General features: G+C 49.3%; 1 protein-coding gene across 2 annotated transcripts; it reads left to right on the plus strand.

The window, feature by feature from the left end:
* The first annotated feature begins 358 nt into the window (after positions 1–358).
* SSTR5 (somatostatin receptor 5) lies at positions 359–8,683 on the plus strand. 2 transcript variants are annotated; one of them, XM_026054094.1, is made up of 2 exons: positions 359–512; positions 7,140–8,683. In XM_026054094.1, the coding sequence occupies exon 2, from the start codon at positions 7,195–7,197 to the stop codon at positions 8,314–8,316; it is 1,122 nt and encodes a 373-aa protein (XP_025909879.1). In that variant the 5' UTR covers positions 359–512; positions 7,140–7,194; the 3' UTR covers positions 8,317–8,683. The 2 variants fall into 2 exon arrangements, with proteins under 2 accessions (XP_025909879.1, XP_025909878.1); XM_026054093.1 differs by lacking the exon at positions 359–512 and adding an exon at positions 1,072–1,098.
* Positions 8,684–20,522: the final 11,839 nt, after the last annotated feature.

Here is a 20,522-nt window from a genome sequence, read left to right on the forward strand (position 1 = left end):
CACATCTGACTCAGGCACAGATCTCTAATTGAAAAGCCTCAGCAGTGGATGAGGATCATACACATTATTACAAAGCACGACGCCCTGTGCATGCTGATGAAGCGGGGAGCGGGGTAGCCCGGCGCTGGGCTGAGCGCTTGCACAGGTTGCTGGGTGCTGCACCTTACATTGCATAAAGCTGCTGCGGGCGACTGCATGTGCAACGCTGGGGGAGTGCGACCYGACTCCCCCACGCACTTGTTGTGTTCATAGGGCGGGATATTCCAGTCCCCACGCGAGCAGAGCCGCAGTGAAGTCACCGGGATGTAGAGAGGGAGCAAATCAAGCGCTGGAGCGGCTGTGTGCGAAGTCCTGCGCCTCTCTCCTAACTGATAAACTTAGAGCCTGATTAGTGGCCAGCCGGGCGAAACATTCCCCATGGGACCGCGGCTCGGGGACCCCATCCCGAGGCAGGATGCGAGCCTCGCGCGGCGTATTCCTGGCGCTGGGACACGGGAGCGCCACGGAGCCAGGTAAGGGCGTCCCTGCTCCGGGGGGGCCGCTGCCACCTCCCTCGCTCCCTCCCTCCCTCCCTCCCTATTTCCCTCCCTTCCTCCCGCCCAACTTTCAGCGGAGGGGGACAAGGTGGGTGGCCCCGGGGCTGTCCCCTCCCGCCTCCCTCCCCTGCCTCCCGGGAGGGGGAGGCAGCATCGCCCGGGAGTCCCGGCCCTCCCGGGGGCGGCGGGGCCGGCTCCTGGCTCCCGGATCCCGGATCCTGGCTCCCGGACGGCTCCCGGCTCCCCGAGCCCGGATCCGCACTCCCCGTTCCCCGCTCCCACTTCCCCGCTCCTGATTCTCCGCTCCCAGTTCCCACCTCCGATTCCCCTCTCCCGGCTCTCCGCTCCCGGTTCCCTGACCCTAGTTCCCTGCTCCCAGTTCCCCATTCCCGGAGCCCCGCTCCCACTTCCCGGCTCCCCCTTCTCATTTCCCTGTGCCCCGCTTCCTGCCGGCTCCGTCCCGCGCTGTCCCGGCAGGCAGGACCCGCGGCGCGGCGGTGGCAGCGCGGAAGGCAGATGAGCGGCTCGTTCCTCCCGCGGCAGAGGAGCCCTGGAGCTGGAGGTGATGCTGCTGGGGAGACAGGGAAGGGGTGGGAGAGGGGAGCCCTGTGGGATGGGGAGGTGGGCAATGATGAGGATCGGGGAGGTAGGGGATCCGGTGAGCGCATCCCCATTTCTGAGGACCCCTTTGAGGCTCCGGAGTGTTTGGTCTTGTTTGCAGTCCTCTCAAGGCATCCCGAGTTCCTCCTTTTCCTCTCCGTGGACTTTTGAAACCGGGAGAGTGGAGTTACTGGATACTGGCTGGGACAGAGCAGGGAAAGGGACCTGCTGGTTGCCTGGGGAGTGTGATGTTTCAAGCAGGACAGTGTTATTAGTGCTGCTTTAAAACAGCCGCTGGAGAGAGAAGGAAGGCGCTCGTGCAAGGGATGCGCAGGGAGCAGGATCCCACATCCCGCCGGCTTCATGCTGGCACCACGATCCTGGTAGGCAGCAGATCCTTCCCAGCCCAACGCGGCTGGAGCTGGCAGCACGATGCCCCTCTCTGATGGAAGAGAGCAGGGCAATGCAGGGGGGCGGCTGGGCTGCAGGATGCTCAGAGGAGGTGGGTGGTCAAGGGCAAAAAGCAGCCCAGGGAGTCACAGTCTGCAAGGGTCCCTGTCCCTTGCTGCCTGTCACTGCAGCTCCCAGTGACCTGGGCATGGCTTCTTCCCAGACCTTTTCACTAAAAAAGCAAGGAAAACAAACAAACAAAACCTCCGTTCTGGCATTTTGACATTTCAGGCTTGTGTTGGGGTAAAACACAGACTTTTTATAGCCCTATGCAGGTCGCACCGGGGTGCAGGGATCTGCCTGCTCACAGCCGCATGCAGAGCTGCCCGGAGCGCTGGCATCCGGAGCAGAGCCGGGGAACACGGCTCCGAGCCGGATACCCGGCACCCCGCTCCAACCAGGACCCTGCACGACAAAGGGAGCTCATGTGCAGCAGAGAGGAGCTGAGCTCCAGAGCAGATAACGTTGCTGTGATCAAAATGCCCCTGGACTGAGCTCTGAGTCCGGCACATCCCTGAAATCTGTTCCCGTTTAATGCATGAGGAGGAGAGAGGAGAAAAATATTTTACTAAAAGTCTCAGATTTCTCCAGGAAACAGCAGGACTTTATCTGCACACCTTCCTGTGCAGGTTCAAGTGTGGAGGTCTCGGGCTGCACACTTCATTTTCTGCCCAAAGTTGTTCAGATTGACTGATTTGGGAGAAAAACCAGGAGCATGTGGCGTGTATGACTGTGTGACAGTACCAGCTCCACCAAAGTGAGTAATCTTTGGCCAGGACAAGGTCTGAAATTTGTTTGGAGGAAGTAGTATATAGCAAATATTTGCCAAAAGCACGAGTGTGTTATGGGCTGTTTGTTTGCAAACTGAAAATAGGACCAAGTCATCAGGTAATGTATCCACAAGGTGCTCTAGGAAACCCTGGGCTGGCCACACTTGGCAGGTAAGAGAGTGGTTGCCAGCTTGAAACGCAATTCCTAGAGATTTTGATAGTGTTTAGAGTGGCTCAGCTTTGACCCCAGCTGATCAGTGTTCAGCACTCGCAAAGCTAGTCGAAGCAGAACCACTTTGTGTAGGAAAGTTTCTCTGTTATGTCTTCTGGAGAGAAAAATCAATGACCCCCGTTCTTTAGGAGTGAAAAAGCTCACCTTGAAAAATATCAAATGACAGATTGCAATGGGGAAGAAGTTCTCCTTCCTTTTGCTTTCTTCCCTCAGGCAGCAGGATAGGGAGCGGGGAGAGAAAAATGCTGGKTTTTTTTCCTTCCTAATCAATTTGGCCTATGAAATACTGAGGCTGCGAGGCTGCCGTGCAAATACTGATTTAGTACAAGACGCCTTTTATCGCTGTAGGAAGCTGGAGCGGGTGCTGGAGTGATGCTCCCCTCGGACGGGGCCTTGGGGCTAACCCAGGTCCCAGCAGCTCCCCAGCATCTCCCTGTTGTCCCCCGAGACATGCACCCTGCAAGGAGCATTCAATATTTCTTGGTTATTTATCCGGGTGTTTTTCTTCCCATTGGTCCTAAGGCCATCTGTTTTAAAGGCAGTTTTGCGTGGATTGGCATTTTCCCTCTTCCTGCTAGTCAGGCTGCACCTGGAAGCAGTAATCTACCTTTCTGTTACCGTAATCATCTTCACAGTAATTGCATTCAATGCTGCATAAGACACAGTTACGACTCCAGGCAGCAAGATCATACCCTATTGCACAAAATTAAGTTGCTTTTTGTGCAATTCTTTCTTGATCCCAGCTATGCCCAGCTCTTACCCTTTAGCATTGCATTTTGCAGAGTTATTTTGCAGCAGTTTCAGCCTTGATCTGCCTGGAAAGCTTTAAGGTTTCTTCTCCCTTGTGRATGCTTGGCACTAATGGGCTGCTTTGCACCCACCAAAATCATGTTTGCTGTGGAGACTGAAGTCTAAACATTTGGCCCTGAGCATCGTGGTCTGCACCAAGACATCTCTGCCTTTTCTTCTCTCCATTTCCTTAGACACAGGCACGGGCASTCAAGTTTGCTCAGCTGCAACCGATGCCTGTTTTTCCAGGGTGATGCTCAGCAAAGGCAGAGCTGGAAGTACTACCAGTGCTTACTTTGGGTCGCTGTCCTTAGCTCCATCCTCCTTTTGGGTTTGTGTATTTTAAGCAGCCGGCATGCAACGTATGAGGTATCTCAGTGTGATGTCTCTAAGACCAAACAGCCAAAGGGAAAAAAATCTGGAAGAGAGAAAGGCCCCTAAAGGCGGTGTTTTATTAATCTATTAATTAAGGGTACCAAAACAAATGTCAAATGGTACCAAAACATATCTCTTAGCATGTCTTAATTATACGCAGTTATCCCTAGTTGAAGATCGCAGTCATTAACTGCTGTAGTGGCAATACAGCAGTACAAGATACTCAGACAAAATTGTACCGATGATGGGTAGGGAGATGAGCTCGATAGAGGAAATTCGTCTTTGCTAGCCACAGGCTGCCAGCAAAACATGCTCTCGCAGCTGCTCGTTTTTGTTGTTGCCACGCTCTAATGAAGACAGGAGTATCAGTGGCTGCAAGGCAAAGGCAATGTGGTTTAAATGGCTTAGTGGATAAGGCTGAATTGGGACTTTGGAGACCTGGGCTCCGTTTTCAGGACAGGGTAACTCTAAGCTCCTCATGGCCCCAGCCAGTGTATGGGACATTGAGGTGACAGCAGCTCCTTTCCCATGCTGCCAACCAGCTCCCACCCATTGGAAAGATTAAGGACTTCTCATGATAGACATACCTATGCATTTCCCTCTGACTCCTCCTGGAACTAAAGGGAAGACGCACACATCATGGAACACAAATGGAACACAAATCACCAAGAATAAGGACTAATGCTCTCAGGAAACCAAGAGAAGAACCCCAAAATGCCCCCCAAAAAATCAGACCACCATACTGCTGAGGCACCACTATTCCCTGAAGACACACTGCAAGAGGAGCAGACCACGGAGGGTTCTATTAACCCCCTTATTATTAATATAAGGGGGTGATTAATATATTAATATATATTAATAATACCCATATTGTTAATATATATTAATAAAAGGGATACTAATAATATAATTAATATCTTGTTATTAAAAACTGCTCCTGTCTTGGAAGGGCTTCCCTCAGAACCCTCTTCCAGTGCATGGGGATGCCAGCAACAGGAGGTAGGAGGACCCTGAGGCCCTTGCACGCAGGAGACTCATGCAGCAGGAGATCTTCAGGGCAAGAGRGAATTTGAGGGCACCCAGCCATCACAGAGAGACTCCTCTTCYTCACTGCCCCTCCCAAGGCTCTGTTCTAAACCCAGTAGAAGAAGTGAGAGGCTRAAAACATTTATTCTGGTATTTCTCCAAGTGCCACTTCAAGAATATGTAATGCATGTACTTTGGGGAGAAAGGAGCTAACTTGAAAGGACAAAGAGACACCCTCATTCCTTTCAAGTGCAGGTTGGGAAGCAGCACGCYGCTGCGGCTCCTGACCTCCTCTCGGCTGAGTGACAGCACTGGCACAATTTCTGCAGGCCTGAACAAAGCATTTGGTTTTTTTGGCCCGAATGGGACATTGTTTGGCTCAGTCTGGCCTGTTCTAGGTGAAGTTTCTTCCTTCCCCTTGGCCGTTGCCTCTCCCTGCAAGATACTCTTAGGGGCTGCAATGTCCCACCGCGGTCCTTGCAGCCTACCCGTGACTACCCATCTAAACCCAAACCATGGCTTGGCTTATTCCCAACCTGCAGGTCCTCCCTGCCTGGTTCTCCTCTCCATCTGCAGCATTTGCGAGAGCTATAGCAGCTTTCTCAGCTTTACTATCCCCACTGCCCTGGATTTCTAACTTCTCCGGTACATCTCCTCCCAGCCCCGGAGCTACATGTGAGACACCTACTCCCCATCTGCACACTTCCAAATCTGAGCAGTTTATTTCTGATTACTACTGGTAGCTGGGGGAGTTTCTGCTCTCACCCACTGCATTTTTCTCACCCCCCTTGGAGACAAATAGGCTTTTGCGTGTTCACATAATACTGTATTTTTTTTTTTTGCCTGAAGTCATGGATACAGCATGGGCTGGCTGTTTTTGCCACGACATTATATTCCCATTTGTGGAACGGACACCTAATCATCACGCTATGAGAGCAAGATGTCCTAGAGCATCTTCACCTGAAGAGCTGCCTAGCTGACAGGGATCTTGGGCCAGGCTGGAATTGTGTATTTCTACTCCTCTAAAGCAGAAATCTTTACACACACTTARAACTTGTTGAGGGAAAGAACAAATTAATAAGTACCCCCATGAATTAGATGTGCCACAGAGACAAAGCTTTGCAAACTGCAACCCTTTCCGGGCTACCAAATAAGCACAAGCCTTCAGCTAATCGTTTCAGCTCTCCTCGCCCAGGGAGGATACCTGCTGCACTGGAGATTTAGGGCAGAAGGAAGGTATTTCTCAGCTAAAAAGCTCAATTTGGGGTGGGAGGAGAGGGATTCAGGAATGTAAGGACAATCTGGAGAGATGGAAAAGAAACAGCCTGTTCCTCTCTGTCGCGGAGTTCTTGTGCCTGTATGTGCGTGGATGGTGCAGTGGAGAAATGTTCTCGGATATGGTCATTTCCACCTCGGAGTTCATTGATTTTTTCCTAGGGTTTTGTTGGTTGTTACGGAGGGTTTGTTTCCCAACCCGCGCAGCGGCCGATGTTCTCCAGGGGTTTGCAATYGGCCTGCCAGGCTGCAAATGGCATCTGAATGCATCAGCCCAGACAGCTCTTATGTAAACGCGGAGACCTGTGAAATACCGCAGTGGAGCTTCGGATGCAAAAAAAAGACAGGAATTATGTTTGGATTATAGAAGAGTGAGGTGGCTGAGTCAGTCCAAACTACACAGACTTGTATCAAGCCCAAGTTAAAATCTCTCATCACTAACCACAAAGCTGCACTTTCTTATTTGGATGCAGAATTGATCCCTAACCTGTTTTCATTTGTTAATTGTTTCAAATTTTAATTTATTTTAAATGGCTGTCTATGCAAGCTGAATATGACCCTTGCTGCTCGATTTCAGGAGAGAGGAAAAGTTTGGTGAGATGGGCCGAGGAATGAGACAGTCAAACAGTTTTCTTGCCAAAAGGCACAGGAATTAATAAACAGGAATTAATTAATTCTCACCAACTCTCCTCAGAAATTACTGGTCTTGTTACCAACAGGCTTTGGATCCAGAAGGACCAAATTCCAGGGCTTTCARACATTTAGTCTCTTTCCAGCTTTGAAGCGTGATGGCCGGTTGTGCAGCCCCCCATCTCCACGGCTGCATCCAGCCTCCTACGCCACCACCTAGAGCTGCTTAAAATCCACCCAAAATACTGCACCCCAGCGTGGGCAATTGGGCTCCATCCGCATGACATTCCTTTGCTAAGACTTTAATCTTATCACATACACTAACAGCGTAACTCAAACACAGATTCTGGCTATAGATAGAAATGTATCAAATTATATGATTTGTAAATCTTAGTCTACTTCAAATTCACTTTTTTTTTCTCCCCCCCCCCCGTTTCTTTTTTCTCGTCTTTCTAGGAACAAGATGCTCGTGAAGTTTAATCTCTCTTGACCTTAAAGGAAAAACTGGAGAATGAAAAGCATGGATCCTTTATATTTTTCCAGCACATTTAGCATGGAAGCGAGTTCCAATGATGTAAATTCTTCGCTGCTGACAAATACGACAGAGAACGGGACGCTCTCTGAGCTCCCCACGTTCAAATACGTCCACAAAGTCCTGATTCCCATTTTTTACCTCCTTGTATGCGCAGTTGGACTCAGCGGCAACACGTTGGTCATTTACGTGGTTTTGCGTTACGCCAAGATGAAAACCGTCACCAACATCTACATCTTGAACTTGGCCGTTGCCGACGTGCTCTTCATGCTGGGCTTGCCGTTCCTGGCTACCCAGAACGCCATCTCCTACTGGCCTTTTGGCTCTTTCTTGTGCAGGCTGGTTATGACCGTGGATGGCATTAACCAGTTCACTAGCATCTTCTGTTTGACTGTGATGAGCATGGACCGTTACCTGGCAGTAGTTCACCCCATCAAATCCACCAAGTGGCGACGTCCCAGGGTGGCCAAGCTAATCAGCACAACGGTATGGACTTTCTCCTTCTTGGTGGTGCTTCCAGTCATCATCTTTTCGGATGTGCAGGACGTCTTGCAGACCTGCAACATGAACTGGCCTGATCCCGTCAACATCTGGTCAGCAGCGTTCATCATTTACACGTCGGTCCTGGGCTTTTTTGGCCCTTTGCTGGTGATCTGCCTTTGCTACTTGCTGATCGTGATTAAAGTCAAATCTTCGGGGATCCGCGTTGGGTCTACGAGACGCAGGAGGTCAGAGAGGAAGGTGACCAGGATGGTGGTGATCATTGTGGTGGTCTTCGTGCTTTGCTGGCTCCCATTTTACATGATGAACATCGTCAATTTGATATTTATACTGCCAGAAGACCCTGTGCTGGTAGGGGTGTACTTCTTTGTGGTGGTCCTGTCGTATGCAAACAGCTGTGCCAACCCCATTCTTTATGGATTTCTTTCTGACAACTTCAAGCAGAGTTTTCAGAAAGTGCTTTGCCTCCGCAARGGCAATGGCATAGAGGATGGCGACCCCATTGAACACAGGCAGGAGAACAGCAGTCGCCTGCAAGAGTCAATGCTAACCCAGAGAAATATCGAGATCAATGGACACATGCAGACTAGTAAGGTGTAAGGGTAGAGCTTGGGTATGAGAAGCATTTGTAGAACTGAGGAGCTTAGAAACTTGAAGGGAAGATGAARTCTTAGCAAAGATAAATCTGGAGACCCATAAGCTAAAACAAATGTACATAGACTTCTCTTCGCTCCCCTCCCTTTCCCAGCTAAAAGTGTTGCAGGCTGTRCTGGGTTGTGTGAACTTGTTATGGCATTTCAGCAAGGCCATCAGAAGTGTGTCACCGCTTTCCATACTCTAGAGAACTGATTTACTGGTACGCACTGCTTGCTTTGTAGTGCTCCAGTAATGCAAGAAACCACTAAACCTCTTCTAACTACCTTGTTAAGCTGAGCTTATGGCTGCTTTGCACTGCCAGGATCAGCTCAGAGCAGAAAATAGCTCAGAAAAATTGGCTAAAAATGTATTTTTGAAAGGCTCTAAGGGGTCTCTTAAAAGAAAAACACTTTCTCTTAAGAGGAAGATTTACAAAAAAAAAAAAAAAAGCCACAGCACTGATCTTGGAATTATGTATAAGCCACGGATTTACAGTGCTGTGTAATCCATTTCCATTGTGTTATTGTCATTAGCCCGTGTAAGAGACTCAGAGCATTCAGGAATCATTCAAAYGGAAGGAGAAAGAGTAAAAGCAAGGCTATAAAGAAATGTTGACAGGACCCATTGTATTCCTCACACTTTTGCATTCTAAACCAAGCCGCATCTCAAATGTAATGTAACCACTTTCCTCTTATGTAAGTGACGATGATTGTGAAGTCTGGAAAGCTGTCGTGTGTGTCTATTGGTTCTGAATGTAAGTATGGACATGAATTTAAGCTGTATGTACAGAAATTAAAACAAGTCCAATATCCTTTTGACTGCCAGTTTCATCGCAGCTCTGGGCACTGCCAGACACTGCACTAAACAGATGCGGAGCCAACTTCATCCTCACCATAGGTGCAACATAGGTTAGGTTTGTAGGATCGAATGCAGGGACCCGTGGGGCACCATCCAGCTCAGGTCAGGAGAGTCATATTGCCTTGTGGCACGTGTGACCTCGACAGATGGACATTAGTGCAAGACTAAATGACTGACATGAGCACGTAGCAGAGCGAGGAGGGCTGGGATCAGCATCCAGGCCTGATTCGTGCTCAGGATGATACAGCCCTAGCAGCAACAGGAAGCAAGGAATCTTCATACATACATAGGAGCAAAATGCAGTAGAGGTTTGTTTCAATCCAAGCAGGATCTCCCATGTATTTCCTTTTTGGAAATGGCTTCTTGCCCCTGCTGTCACCCACGTAGCTCAAACTGCCATGCACTTCGCACAGTCCTTCTGCAAGGACACGTCACCGCAGGCAATGGAAAGCAGGGTAGAAGACGCAAAAACAGAGGGAATCTCTGCCTGTCCTTCCAACCTTTGCTGACCTTCTGCCRTGTCTCTGAGGGGATCCTCAGAGTCCTGGTACCACCAGCAAATATCAGCCTGACATTTGTAGAGGCAAGGCAGATTATTCAAATTGCTCTAAACAAACCKTGTTGCTGATACAGAGCTTCCTTAGATTGCATCCCAGGGAAGGATGGAAGAAAGCAATTAGGGTAAATTTAGGTTTAAAATTATTGAAATTTGAGGGTGGGCAACTTTCCAAAGAAGAGGCATCAGGGAATTTTCCATGGARGAGAAAGAGGAGCGGTAGCCAGCATCTGCTGTCAGCACATGCCCATTATGCTTCAGAGTAAGCATGCTCTGCTCACATCCGTGAAGGAAGTGTCTCCAGAGCATTTTCAGCTTGTCACTCTGCTTTCCAGCATCCCAGTGTGGCCCCTGTCCAGTCAATAATCCAGGCTAGAGCACAGTTAGGTCCGGCTTAGAGCACTGAACATTCTGTGACCACATACGATCAAAAAGGAGAAAACTAAAGATACAGGAACCTATAGCATCCACCTATGTCAAAGGAAATGCCATAGATGAGTATCAATATCTCCGTATATGGTCATGGATATGTGACTTGCTGAAAACAAATGACCTGCCACTAACAGAACTGTGAGATGAAAATAAACCCATGCCCACATTGTTATTAGCCTTTTAACAAGCTAAAACTAACCCTGCAGGTATCTATCTTTCCATCAGCCCTAACAGATAAGTCCTTCTGGGGATTTGTGATGATATCTGAGATATTGCCAATTGACTCCTGCTGGGAAAAAACATAGGATTTTGGTCACTAACATATATTCTGCTCTAATCTGTCTGGATCCCACGTGCCATCAAGCCTGGCACACATGTTCTCCAAAAACAAGAGCCCATTGGACATGATGAGAGACATCCGTGTGCTAAATCCAGGCTAAATCCCTGTCCCTGCTGAGGCCATCAGCTCCTCAGGGCAGCAGTGCTGTAACCCACCTTGCACACACCGGGGCTGCTCAGAATCACACTGCACCAGGTCTTCACATTGATTAATTAAGTCATGCAATATCTATTATTTCTGGAATTATCAGGCTATTCCAGGCATAAATCAAGTCTCTTATCAATTCTTGAGACACAGGGAGTAATTAGGGCAGGCCTTTATGCCATTTCTGCCAATCCCATCTGCCTCCAGATGATTAGCTGGAAGTTCTTCTCCAGCGACAGAATTAGAAAACCCATTTTATTTCCCAAATCACTTTGCAAGCAGCAGTAATAATTAATGCTCTCACAGAGGGATGGGGTCCCGAATACACAGAACCCGTGGCCTGCCCTGCAGAGGTGCAGGGAGGCAGGATGCAATCAACGTGTGCTGCTCAGTGCATCCTTGTCATCCTTCATCCATCACCAGCCCCGGCCTCTGGAAGAGCTGAGTTCTTCTGCATGGGGAAGCTGAGCAGAATAAAGGAATCCCAGGGCTTTCCATAAATCTGAGCAAGGCTGCTCCCTTGCCAGCTATGTAGTGTGTATTTGCCATGGAGGTAACCGAAGAGAGTTGAGATGAGGAGTGGACAGAGAAGGCAGCTGTGAACGGCTGCAATGCCAGGCTTAGATATTGGAACGCGTCTGGGGGCCACAAGACTCTGCCTAAGTCATTCCCCGCTGGTAACTCCCTTTCTGTGTCTATAAAAGCAGTGATAATGGTGTATTACAGCGTTTAAGGCAGAAAGCAAGCATCGAATAAAAGGTTTTTAATTTATTGTGTCATCCCAAAGCACTTAGAGCCGTGCAAAGATCAGAGCTGCTCTTCTCTGCTGCATCAACCTTGCAGTGCAGGGAGAGGGACAAATTGCAAGGGATGGGAAGATAAGGACATCGCTGGCTGTCCTCGCGGTCTTTTCCTTAAGGCCACCTGAGAGAAGGGCTGTGTGAGCACCTCGGTGCTCATTTCTCTTGAAGCAGGGCACCCTATGGACCAGGAACCAGGAGTCCCCCAGGGACCTTGGCATGCCTGGAGCCATCGGCAGCTCTTCCTTTATTAAAGAGTAGTTACAAATTAAAGAACAGCAGTCTCACTCTTGCCCTTTTATATTAAAACAAAAGAACAGATTAAGAAGCATTATGAGAAACAGATGGAAGAACAAACTCCAAAACAAAGGGGAAAAAAAACCCGCTTTGGTGGAACTCAGAAAAACTGAAGAATACCCACAAGAAAATTACGCTAACATTAGAGTAAGAATTGGCTGAGCTGAAATATCAATGATTTCTGAGTAACTCCTACCTTCTCTTCAGGGAAAAGACTCATACTCATTTCAAACTATTCTGGGAGCTAAAGAGGTGTGACAAATGAAGATCCAGAGTTTTATTGTCTGTGCAGTATCAGGAGATACCAGCGCAACTGTAATGTGGTGCATTAGGGATCATCTGTTTTTCTTTCCATGATGATTTTATAACACACCGGAAAGGAAAGCCAACAGTGGTTCATGCCAAGGCTCTTTATAAACATTARTATTGTGCTAACACAAGCATCATCTTTTACCATAGAGGAAGAGCTGAGTGTAAACTACAAGCTCTTTGTGTACCCACCTGAATTTCCAATATTTTTTTCTCTGAATGCGTGTCAGGTCAGCTTATACTGTGCAAAGTTACCCTGTGCTAGTGACCTAACACGTTCCTTTCTTCAGGCTTATATTAAAGAACTTGACTTCGCTTTCCTTTGTCTGCTTTCTGCAAAGAGTTTGCAATTTCTGCACTGAGTAMAACAACCCCAAACCTCTGAATATTTTCAGACCTGAAAAGCCTTTTTTTTTCCAAGTAATTGGAAAAATTCCACAGTTTCCCAGCGCTCCCAGGGATGCGGAGGCTGCGGCGCGCTGGCCCTTCCCTGCATCTCTCTAGTGGTGCCCGGAGCATTGCCTCACATCAAGGCAGAGAAGAAGGGGARGAAATCAGCGTTGGTTTCAGTGTGAAATCGGATTTGCGGGGCCGCATGAAGGGACGCACTTTCCCAATCACCTGGGTTTTGTCAATGGCCCATTTGATGCTCCTGCTGCGAGTGAGGATCAGAGAAACAGGGAAGATGCTGCAGGGCATGAGCCGCCTGCCAACCACACTAGTGATCTGCTCGCCTTTGATTTCCGAGGAGACAAAGCACCGAAGAACAACCCGTTGCAAAAAACGGCACCAGGAGCAGGAGAAACCCACAAGTGCCTTTATTTCTTTCTGATTCCTTGCCTTGATTGGCAGCAGAGGAAAACCTGGCTTCTATTAAATTTACCATAAAAAAAAAAGAAAAAAAGCACTTTAAAAATGTGTGCAGCACTTATCCAGAAGATTGAAAACTCYTTTCATTAGGCTAATGACTGATTTGTGTTATAATTAAAAAAAATCAAAACTAATTTTATTTACTAAGCAGACACCAATGGTCACRCTCCGGTGCATGAATAAATAGCATTTCAGAAGGAGTATTTGTTTTGCAAAAGCATTTAATTGAATGCAGCATATTCCTATAAAAGCATCAGAACTAATGAGCTCAGGATGACTCTGCTGTCACGCGCTGCAGTGAAGAAAGGAGAGGTTCGGGTTTACAATCCCACTTAGCATCCAGAGGAAGGACCCCGAAGCTTTGTCAGATGCCAGGCAGATTGGGAGCTCCAAAGTTTTCCATGTGCAGAACTAATCCAGCACTTCCTTTCTCCCACCTAGCCGACACTGGAGATATCGTCTAGAACAGCCTGCTCCTCGTGCACCTTCGGCGCCTGCCGGCGCTGAGTTCACATCTGTTTTGCTGATGCCCTGACGGAATGAAAATTGCTTTCTTTCTTTTTGAGGAAGAAAAGCTCTGATGCATTAATTTTGTGTCTCTCYGAGATTAAAATCTCCTATCCTTATTCAGGTGGCCTTTTTTTTGCTGTAAAAGCTCTGCTAGAGGGACAATCAGGTGGCTCCCATCAGCAATGCATCTACAGCAGCTCTGGGCACTGCTGCCTGCTTGTCATTATCCCTCCGAGAGGGATAAATGTGGGAGGAAATTAGGTTTCAGGATGGCAGAAGTGAACGGATCGTGGCTGAATTGCAAGGATCACGGGTGAATTGCATGGATTTAGGGTCCCTGTGGCACATCCATGCACCATCCATCAGTGGCACTGAACCATGCCGAGCAGTGTCCCCACGAACCCCCGAAGCACTCGGTGTCACTAACACCAGCTGTGCTCAACGTGCCATGTCTCGGATATCCATTGGCCAAAAGGAAGACCTGGAGTTCTTAGGGATTATATATATGTGTTGGAGGGAGAGACTCGGAATCACGCTCTCATTTCCCAGGGAGAATGTGGGTGATTTGTACTCAGTGATAGAAGAGGAGGGATGAGAGGTGTGTGAGTAAAGCCTCAGGAAATTACATCTTGGAGCCACTCGAAGGAGCATCAAAGCGCAGAGCACAAAGCAGCATCTCGAGCCAGGAATGAGACCTGGGCGGCAGGGTCTGCGTGGGAGCTCGGCAGGCACCAGGCTCCCCCTTCATATAAGCTCAGGCTTATCTCTTTGCTGTTTTTGGCTGCGCTCAGCCTAGTTTGCAATTTCCCTTCCTATCCTGGTGCTGCTGGCGCATTTCCTGCCCTCCGAGCAGACATACGTGCCCGGGGTGCTGCTGTGCAGCTCCCGCTGCCAGGGCTCTTCTGGAATTCCTCAAAAGTGCTAAGCCCTGGAATTAACACCAACGTGGAAAATGAATCCTTCCTCCCTCCCCGTAACCCGCTATACAGCCTGTCTATATAGTGTTTCATAATCAGTGTTAACACAACTTCTACTCTTCAGTCTCTTYGAGGTCCTGTCACCATCCAGCCCCTAGGACTAAGACAGCTCTGTCCAACAGGGCCCTAACACCCAAGACCCACAGCAGCTGAGCTACAAACCAGCATTTTCCAGGTTATACCAATGACCAGTTTCAAAAGAGCCAGAGGAAGGAGTCTACCAGGCCTCTGTAACCAACTGGGTCTTATCTAAACAGTACTGACCGATTTTACTCTCTGCTGACTGCTAATGATTGCCAAAGAAATGACTGTGCTTTGAAAATACAGCCAGGATTGTAAAGTGACAGCGTGATCTATGAGAAACAAGTCCCCTCTGTTGCTAACACAACATTAAAGAGGCGGGGAAGAGTTTCTGCCAAATTCTCTTCATATACATTGACGAAGAAGTGGGCCCGTTTCGAGTTTCCCCAGCRCAGGCTCTCTGGTTAACCTGGCCAGGCAGAACAGCTCCCAGTCCAGTGCCAGGAGGACACTTCCCTCTACACCATCCCCTCTGCCTTCCCCACATTCGTTTCCCTTTTTTTCCCCCCTAATCATGGAACAAAAGAGCRGATATCTCTTTTCCTTGGCCACACTTAACCGTAGCGCCCTGAGCCCCAGTGCTCCCCAGTGCAGCGCAGAGGACATTTGTATGCAGCCCTTCTCCCAGCCCTGCTCCGCGCAGCCGCTCGCTCCACCGCAGGCAAGATTTATGCTTGGAAAGATGATGAGAAGGGGCAYGTTATTAATCACGAAATCCATCGCCTATCCAGAAGAGCTGATGGAAGAGGACCCCAGAGGTGCTAATGCTCTATTTGCAGCTCCAGAGCTCAGCCCTGGGAGCAGGGTGAGGTGGCCGTGCTGCGTGTGCAAGAACCAGCATGCAAAGGAGGTGGAAGTGCCATATATATATATATATGTATATATATACATTATATATATATATATCGTGTGTGTGCGTATATATATATATATATTGTGTATATATATACACGGAGATATACATATATATAATGAAGAAGATATATATACACATACATACATATATATATATAGACACACCTTATCTTCTCCATGCTTAGCAATTGATAAATCACACCAACACACCAGCGCAGCTCTGGCATTGCACAGGATTATGCCGGGCAGCCACTCTCTCCTCTACTCCTTTTTTTAACCACTTTTTTTCTGAATATTTTCCTGCTTTCTTTCTCTTTTGATGGTGTACTCGTGTTTGGCCGAGCGATCAAAGCGGGCGCAGGCAGTGCATGCTGAATTAAGCTCTGTCCTCAGGCCACGGCCGTGCAAATCGAGAGCAGCAGGGAAACTCTCTCGGACTTTCACGGAGGCAGCTGAGGAGAGTGCGGCCCGAGCTCGGAGATGGGCAGCAGATCACAGGAATATTAGTAAATTAGTAAAAAGCTCTTTGCTTTTGTGAGCAATAGGACTCATGGTCTGTCATGAAGCTGGATGCAAACCTGACCCAGAACTGGATGGGTAAATATGGATGGGACCATTTTGTTGCACTTTAGCTCCTGGAGGCCCCGCGTCTCCATCCAGGAGATGCAATGGGAAAGGATGGAGGTGCGAACTGGTCTCACACAAGGATATCTCGCTGTCTACAGCCTAAATCAGCCCTTGTGCAAATCCAGCCCTGCAAGGGTGGCACGAGGACTTGGCTGCCCTTGACAGCGAGTTTACATTTCTGGTCCATGTTGGTGTCACTACTGATTCCCAGCAGCAAAAGGTTGATATCAATGAAAATCCAGCTACGTTTATTGCTATTGCACCTGCAGCAAGGCCGGTGCTGCTTGTTGCTCAGCACAGAGGGACACATGGCGCTGGGATGTCCCAGGGGAACGGAGCGGGCTGGGTGCCTGGGAATAACGAAAGCACCCTGCCTTTACCTGGAAAACATGGAAATGGGGAGGCAAGGTGGGTGGGAAGGTAGAGGGGAAGGCAGCAGGGCTCTTGCACTCCTCATCTCCTTCTTCCTGCGTCTCTGCACGGCTTGCAATTAGTATCAGTAACTTCCATCAGCTCATTCTGCATGGGCAGAGTTCATAATGAGAAATGTCTCAAGCTTGTAGATAATAAATAATAATAATAATAATGATAATAACAATAATAAAAGCTGAAAGACATCCAAGCCAGTTGATTTCTCCCGTGTCTGGGTGTCTGTGGGCAGCAGCGGCAACGCTTGACTGATGGAGATGGGGTGGGTTTAGATGCTTGCAGACGGGACCCGCATGGCAGCCCTTGGGTTTTGGGGTGGGTTTGGGTCCCTGCAGCCCGTAGCTGCCGGGGGATTCACCTGCCACCTCTCCTGCCTTGATTTATGAATTCGGCCAGGAACATCTCCTGCCTCGGCAAGGAAAGGGGCTTTAACAAATGAAGATGTATGGGGGGAAACAGTTAGCAGCTGCCATTGCACCGAGACAGCAAAGACGATTTGTCTCCTTCCTCCAGGGAGTTYGATCATATTTGGAGTCAGCCAAGTAAGGTTGGCTTTGAAGGGAATGGAGAGACACCTAAAAAAGAAGTTTATAGAACTGGGGGTAATGGTTCCCACGGCCGCCTGGGGTGGATGCCGCCCCGGAGCCCTCGCAGCCGCTCCCGGCTCCAGGGCCGCCCAGGAGCCCTGATGTGTTTGCAGAGATTAAGCTCACCCTGGAGATGAGATAGGCTCCATCTGCTGTAATGGAGAGCAGGGGGGAAAAAAGCGTTTATTGCCCCTTTTAATTCTTTTTTCTTCCAACAGCTTGGGGAAATATAAGCCCATTTCCCCACGGCACGGCCTTTCCCACACCAGCTTTGCACCTGATGCAACTTGCTCTTGCTGGGAGGAYGCCCGTCCTTCCTTTCTCCTAATGATGGAGACTGCCTCCCAGCCGCTGATTCACTTCCAGCCCTGTTTCCTCCAGTCCCAAGTCAGCATTAATCTTAATTATGTTTCAGCTAACAAGCCTCTAAGAGTTTATTAAACAGGCTTTTGTGTTCCCTAATTGAAAACCTCAACGCAAAGCGTTTTGGTTCTGCTCCCGACGTTCACGCTGCTTGACAAATTGCTCCGAGAGGCGGGTGCTGGGGAGAGGGAAGGGGCTCGTGGCCACATGGAAGGCTGGTGGCTGCTGGAAAACTGAAGGGAGCGAGCAGGGAAGCTGCATTTTAAATGCAATAGTCTTTGGAGGGAGGTAGTGCCAGGCAGTGCCTGATGGAGATGCCTCCTGCACAGGGTTCAGTGCTGCAGGGCGAGTGGGTAGAGCCTGTGCTGGGGCTGCAGGAGCAGCCACATCACCCCCCTGCACCGGGGCTGCATCTCACCCAGGGGTGCCCCATGCTGCTCTCTCCTGCTGCTTTTTCTGCAAAATCCATCCTTTTTTCCCCTCTTCTCTTCTTTTGCTTTTGCCTCAGCCCATCTTACTCCTGCTGCATCGTTCCTGTCCCTTGCGGAGCCCTGTCTTGAGCCCAGGTCCTCCCCTTGCCCCGGTTTCCTTGTCCAGGGAAACAGCACCAGCTACTGTCATCTGGTCATCGTGCCATGAATTACCAGAGATTGCAAAAAAAAAAGAGAGGGTCTGAAAAGGCAAAAAAATGCTTCCCTTTGGGAATAGGGGCCAGCCCTCCCCAGCCACCCCCTCACTGCCATCACCCCCCATCCCCGGCAGCATTGGGACCCTGGGTGCCAGGAAATGGATGTTCCCAGGGAGAAGACAGCCCGCCTGCCGACAGCTTTTTTGTAGATAATATCACAATGCATCATATTTAATGAGCAAATTTAGGAAAGCTTTCAATGCAGCCACTTTCAGATAAGGCAGTCAAATGACCTTTCTAGCAAACAACTGTTTGAGGACATCATTTCATCACAAATGCCTGGTCCTAGAGGGGGTTAGAGGAGGGAGAACAGCACAGGCTGTGCTGAATATGGGGTCTCAACATGGACCCGTGCCCTTGGAGAGCTGAGGCTCTGATTTAAATCCCAATGGGCTCTAAGGCATCACTGCCTCGTGCCAGTGTAAATCTGGAAGCTCTTGCCTTGGCCCATGGCTTGCTTCCCAGGAACTTCTCCTCCCAGGTCTTGTCCTGGTTCTGCAGAGCATCCTGGTGATGCCTGTGGAGCATCCTGACCTCCTCCTTTCCTTGGGTCCTTCCACCAGGCCAACATCCCAGCCCCAGACAGGGTTTCCCCAGAGCCAGGCAGGCTCACGGCATCCTCGGACATGTTGCATCTCTAGGTGTCACAGATACAAAAACTGAGATAAAAATCTGCCCTCCCTACCAGCCAGAAAGGAAAAGACCAAAGAGACATTCCCCAGTATATATATTTTTATATATATACTATATATAAAAGGTCTCTAACCCTCAGAGCCTGAGCGACACTTTTAACACCTCGGCAGACAATTCCACAAATTAAAACTTCCCGTTCAGCTCTAAACGCTCCTCTCTGGGCCCACCACTCAATGCATTAAACTTGATCCAAAAAAGCAAATGTTAGCTCTTGCACCGCGCTGCTGTAAGCAAACACTGGCACGCACACAGAGCAAATCCTGCCCTCCGCCCGCGGGACCTTCCCCGCCCTGCAAAGCCCGTTCGCTCAGTGCCCTTYCTGTGCAAGCCCCCGGTTATGAATATTCATAGGGATTCATGTCGACACTCCATAAACACATCCTCACTCGCTGGATGAGGAGGGGCTTTGCTGGGGACACGTGCAAAAGGAAAACTGCACTGAAAGGAGATAAAGGGCTATTTTTCATAAATATATCACTTTTCTTCTAATAAAAACAGGCATAAATGAGAGGAAAATTCACGCACTCACTACGTACAAGTGTTGCGTGCAGAATGCACCAACTCCAACAGCAGCTTCTTGTTGGCTATTCCAAGGGGGTCAGGAATGACCTGGGAATTAATATGCTCAGAGGTCCCTTGTAGCCCCTTGGCTTTCACTGACTTCACTGGCCTCAGGGTTTCTCTCTGGGAGCTAACCTGACTCAGGGCCTTGGGCAGGAGTATTTGCAGAGCCCAACAATTTACGCTGGAGTAAGAGCAGAGCCAACAAGAGCATTTTTAATCCTCCCCTCTTTGAGCAGCCCCTCAATGCGGTTCCAGTGCAGAAATCAATATTGCTTTTGCACACCATGATGCCAACCTCCCCGTGACCATTTGTTGAAACCAGCTCCAGCTCCAGGCACTTTGTGCTCCCCYGATCCACACTGCAGTGAAATGGCCTTGCCATGGAGGACACCCCAGGCAGCCTTCATCCCGGGAGCTGCCAAGTGCAATTCACGGTCTTCACCTCATCCTTCCAGCTCTGCTTCCCACCACAGTCCAAAGCAAGGTGAGAGGTGGCTCATGTTGGCCTCCTGGGGTGTGTTCCCCAAAGGGCTTATCCAGCCGCACCGCCTTGGTCACCCTAAACACGTCCATCTGTCACCTCAAGCGACACTTGTTTCCACATCACACTTATTCCTGGGCATTTCTGTGTGTTTTGAATATCTCCATCTAAATCCAGCCTTGTTGCTATGAGATRGGTGATGCTCTGGGGTTTCTGTGTTCTCTCTCTCTTCCCAGCTGTAATCTCGTAACACTTAATCCTCCGTATCTCTTCATCTTTCCCTGAAAAGTCACTGAAGGTGAAAGCTTTCTCAGCTTGCTCTCTTGCCATCTACACTCTGGTCCTTGTGGCCTTTGATCCAGGCTTCTGAGCTCAAGCGATGAGTTATCTCAAGCCTCCTTTCCCTTGGACTATTCCCTCCAAAGCTGCAGTAGTGCTTGGCTTTTCTCAGCACGGGGGATATAAGAGCAGTGCTGCTGGAAGCAGCAGGTCTGCAGGAGCTGCATGATGCTGCTTGYGGCTCTGTGGGGTGAGCTGAGGCCACCAGGGCCATTTGAACCTGCATCCAGCTCCAGCATCTAGTGCTGCTGCTGCGGTGCCCAGCACTGGCACAACCTGCCGTGATCCAGGGTCCGGGCATCACTGTCACCTTGGGTGTCTCGTACACCTCTGTGCAGCCGGGATGTGCTACACCTCCGTGCTGCCTGCA

The sequence above is a fragment of the Nothoprocta perdicaria genome, unplaced genomic scaffold, assembly GCF_003342845.1.
Source record: "Nothoprocta perdicaria isolate Ctin4 unplaced genomic scaffold, notPer1 scaffold_12, whole genome shotgun sequence".
Classification (NCBI taxonomy): Eukaryota; Metazoa; Chordata; class Aves; order Tinamiformes; family Tinamidae; genus Nothoprocta; species Nothoprocta perdicaria.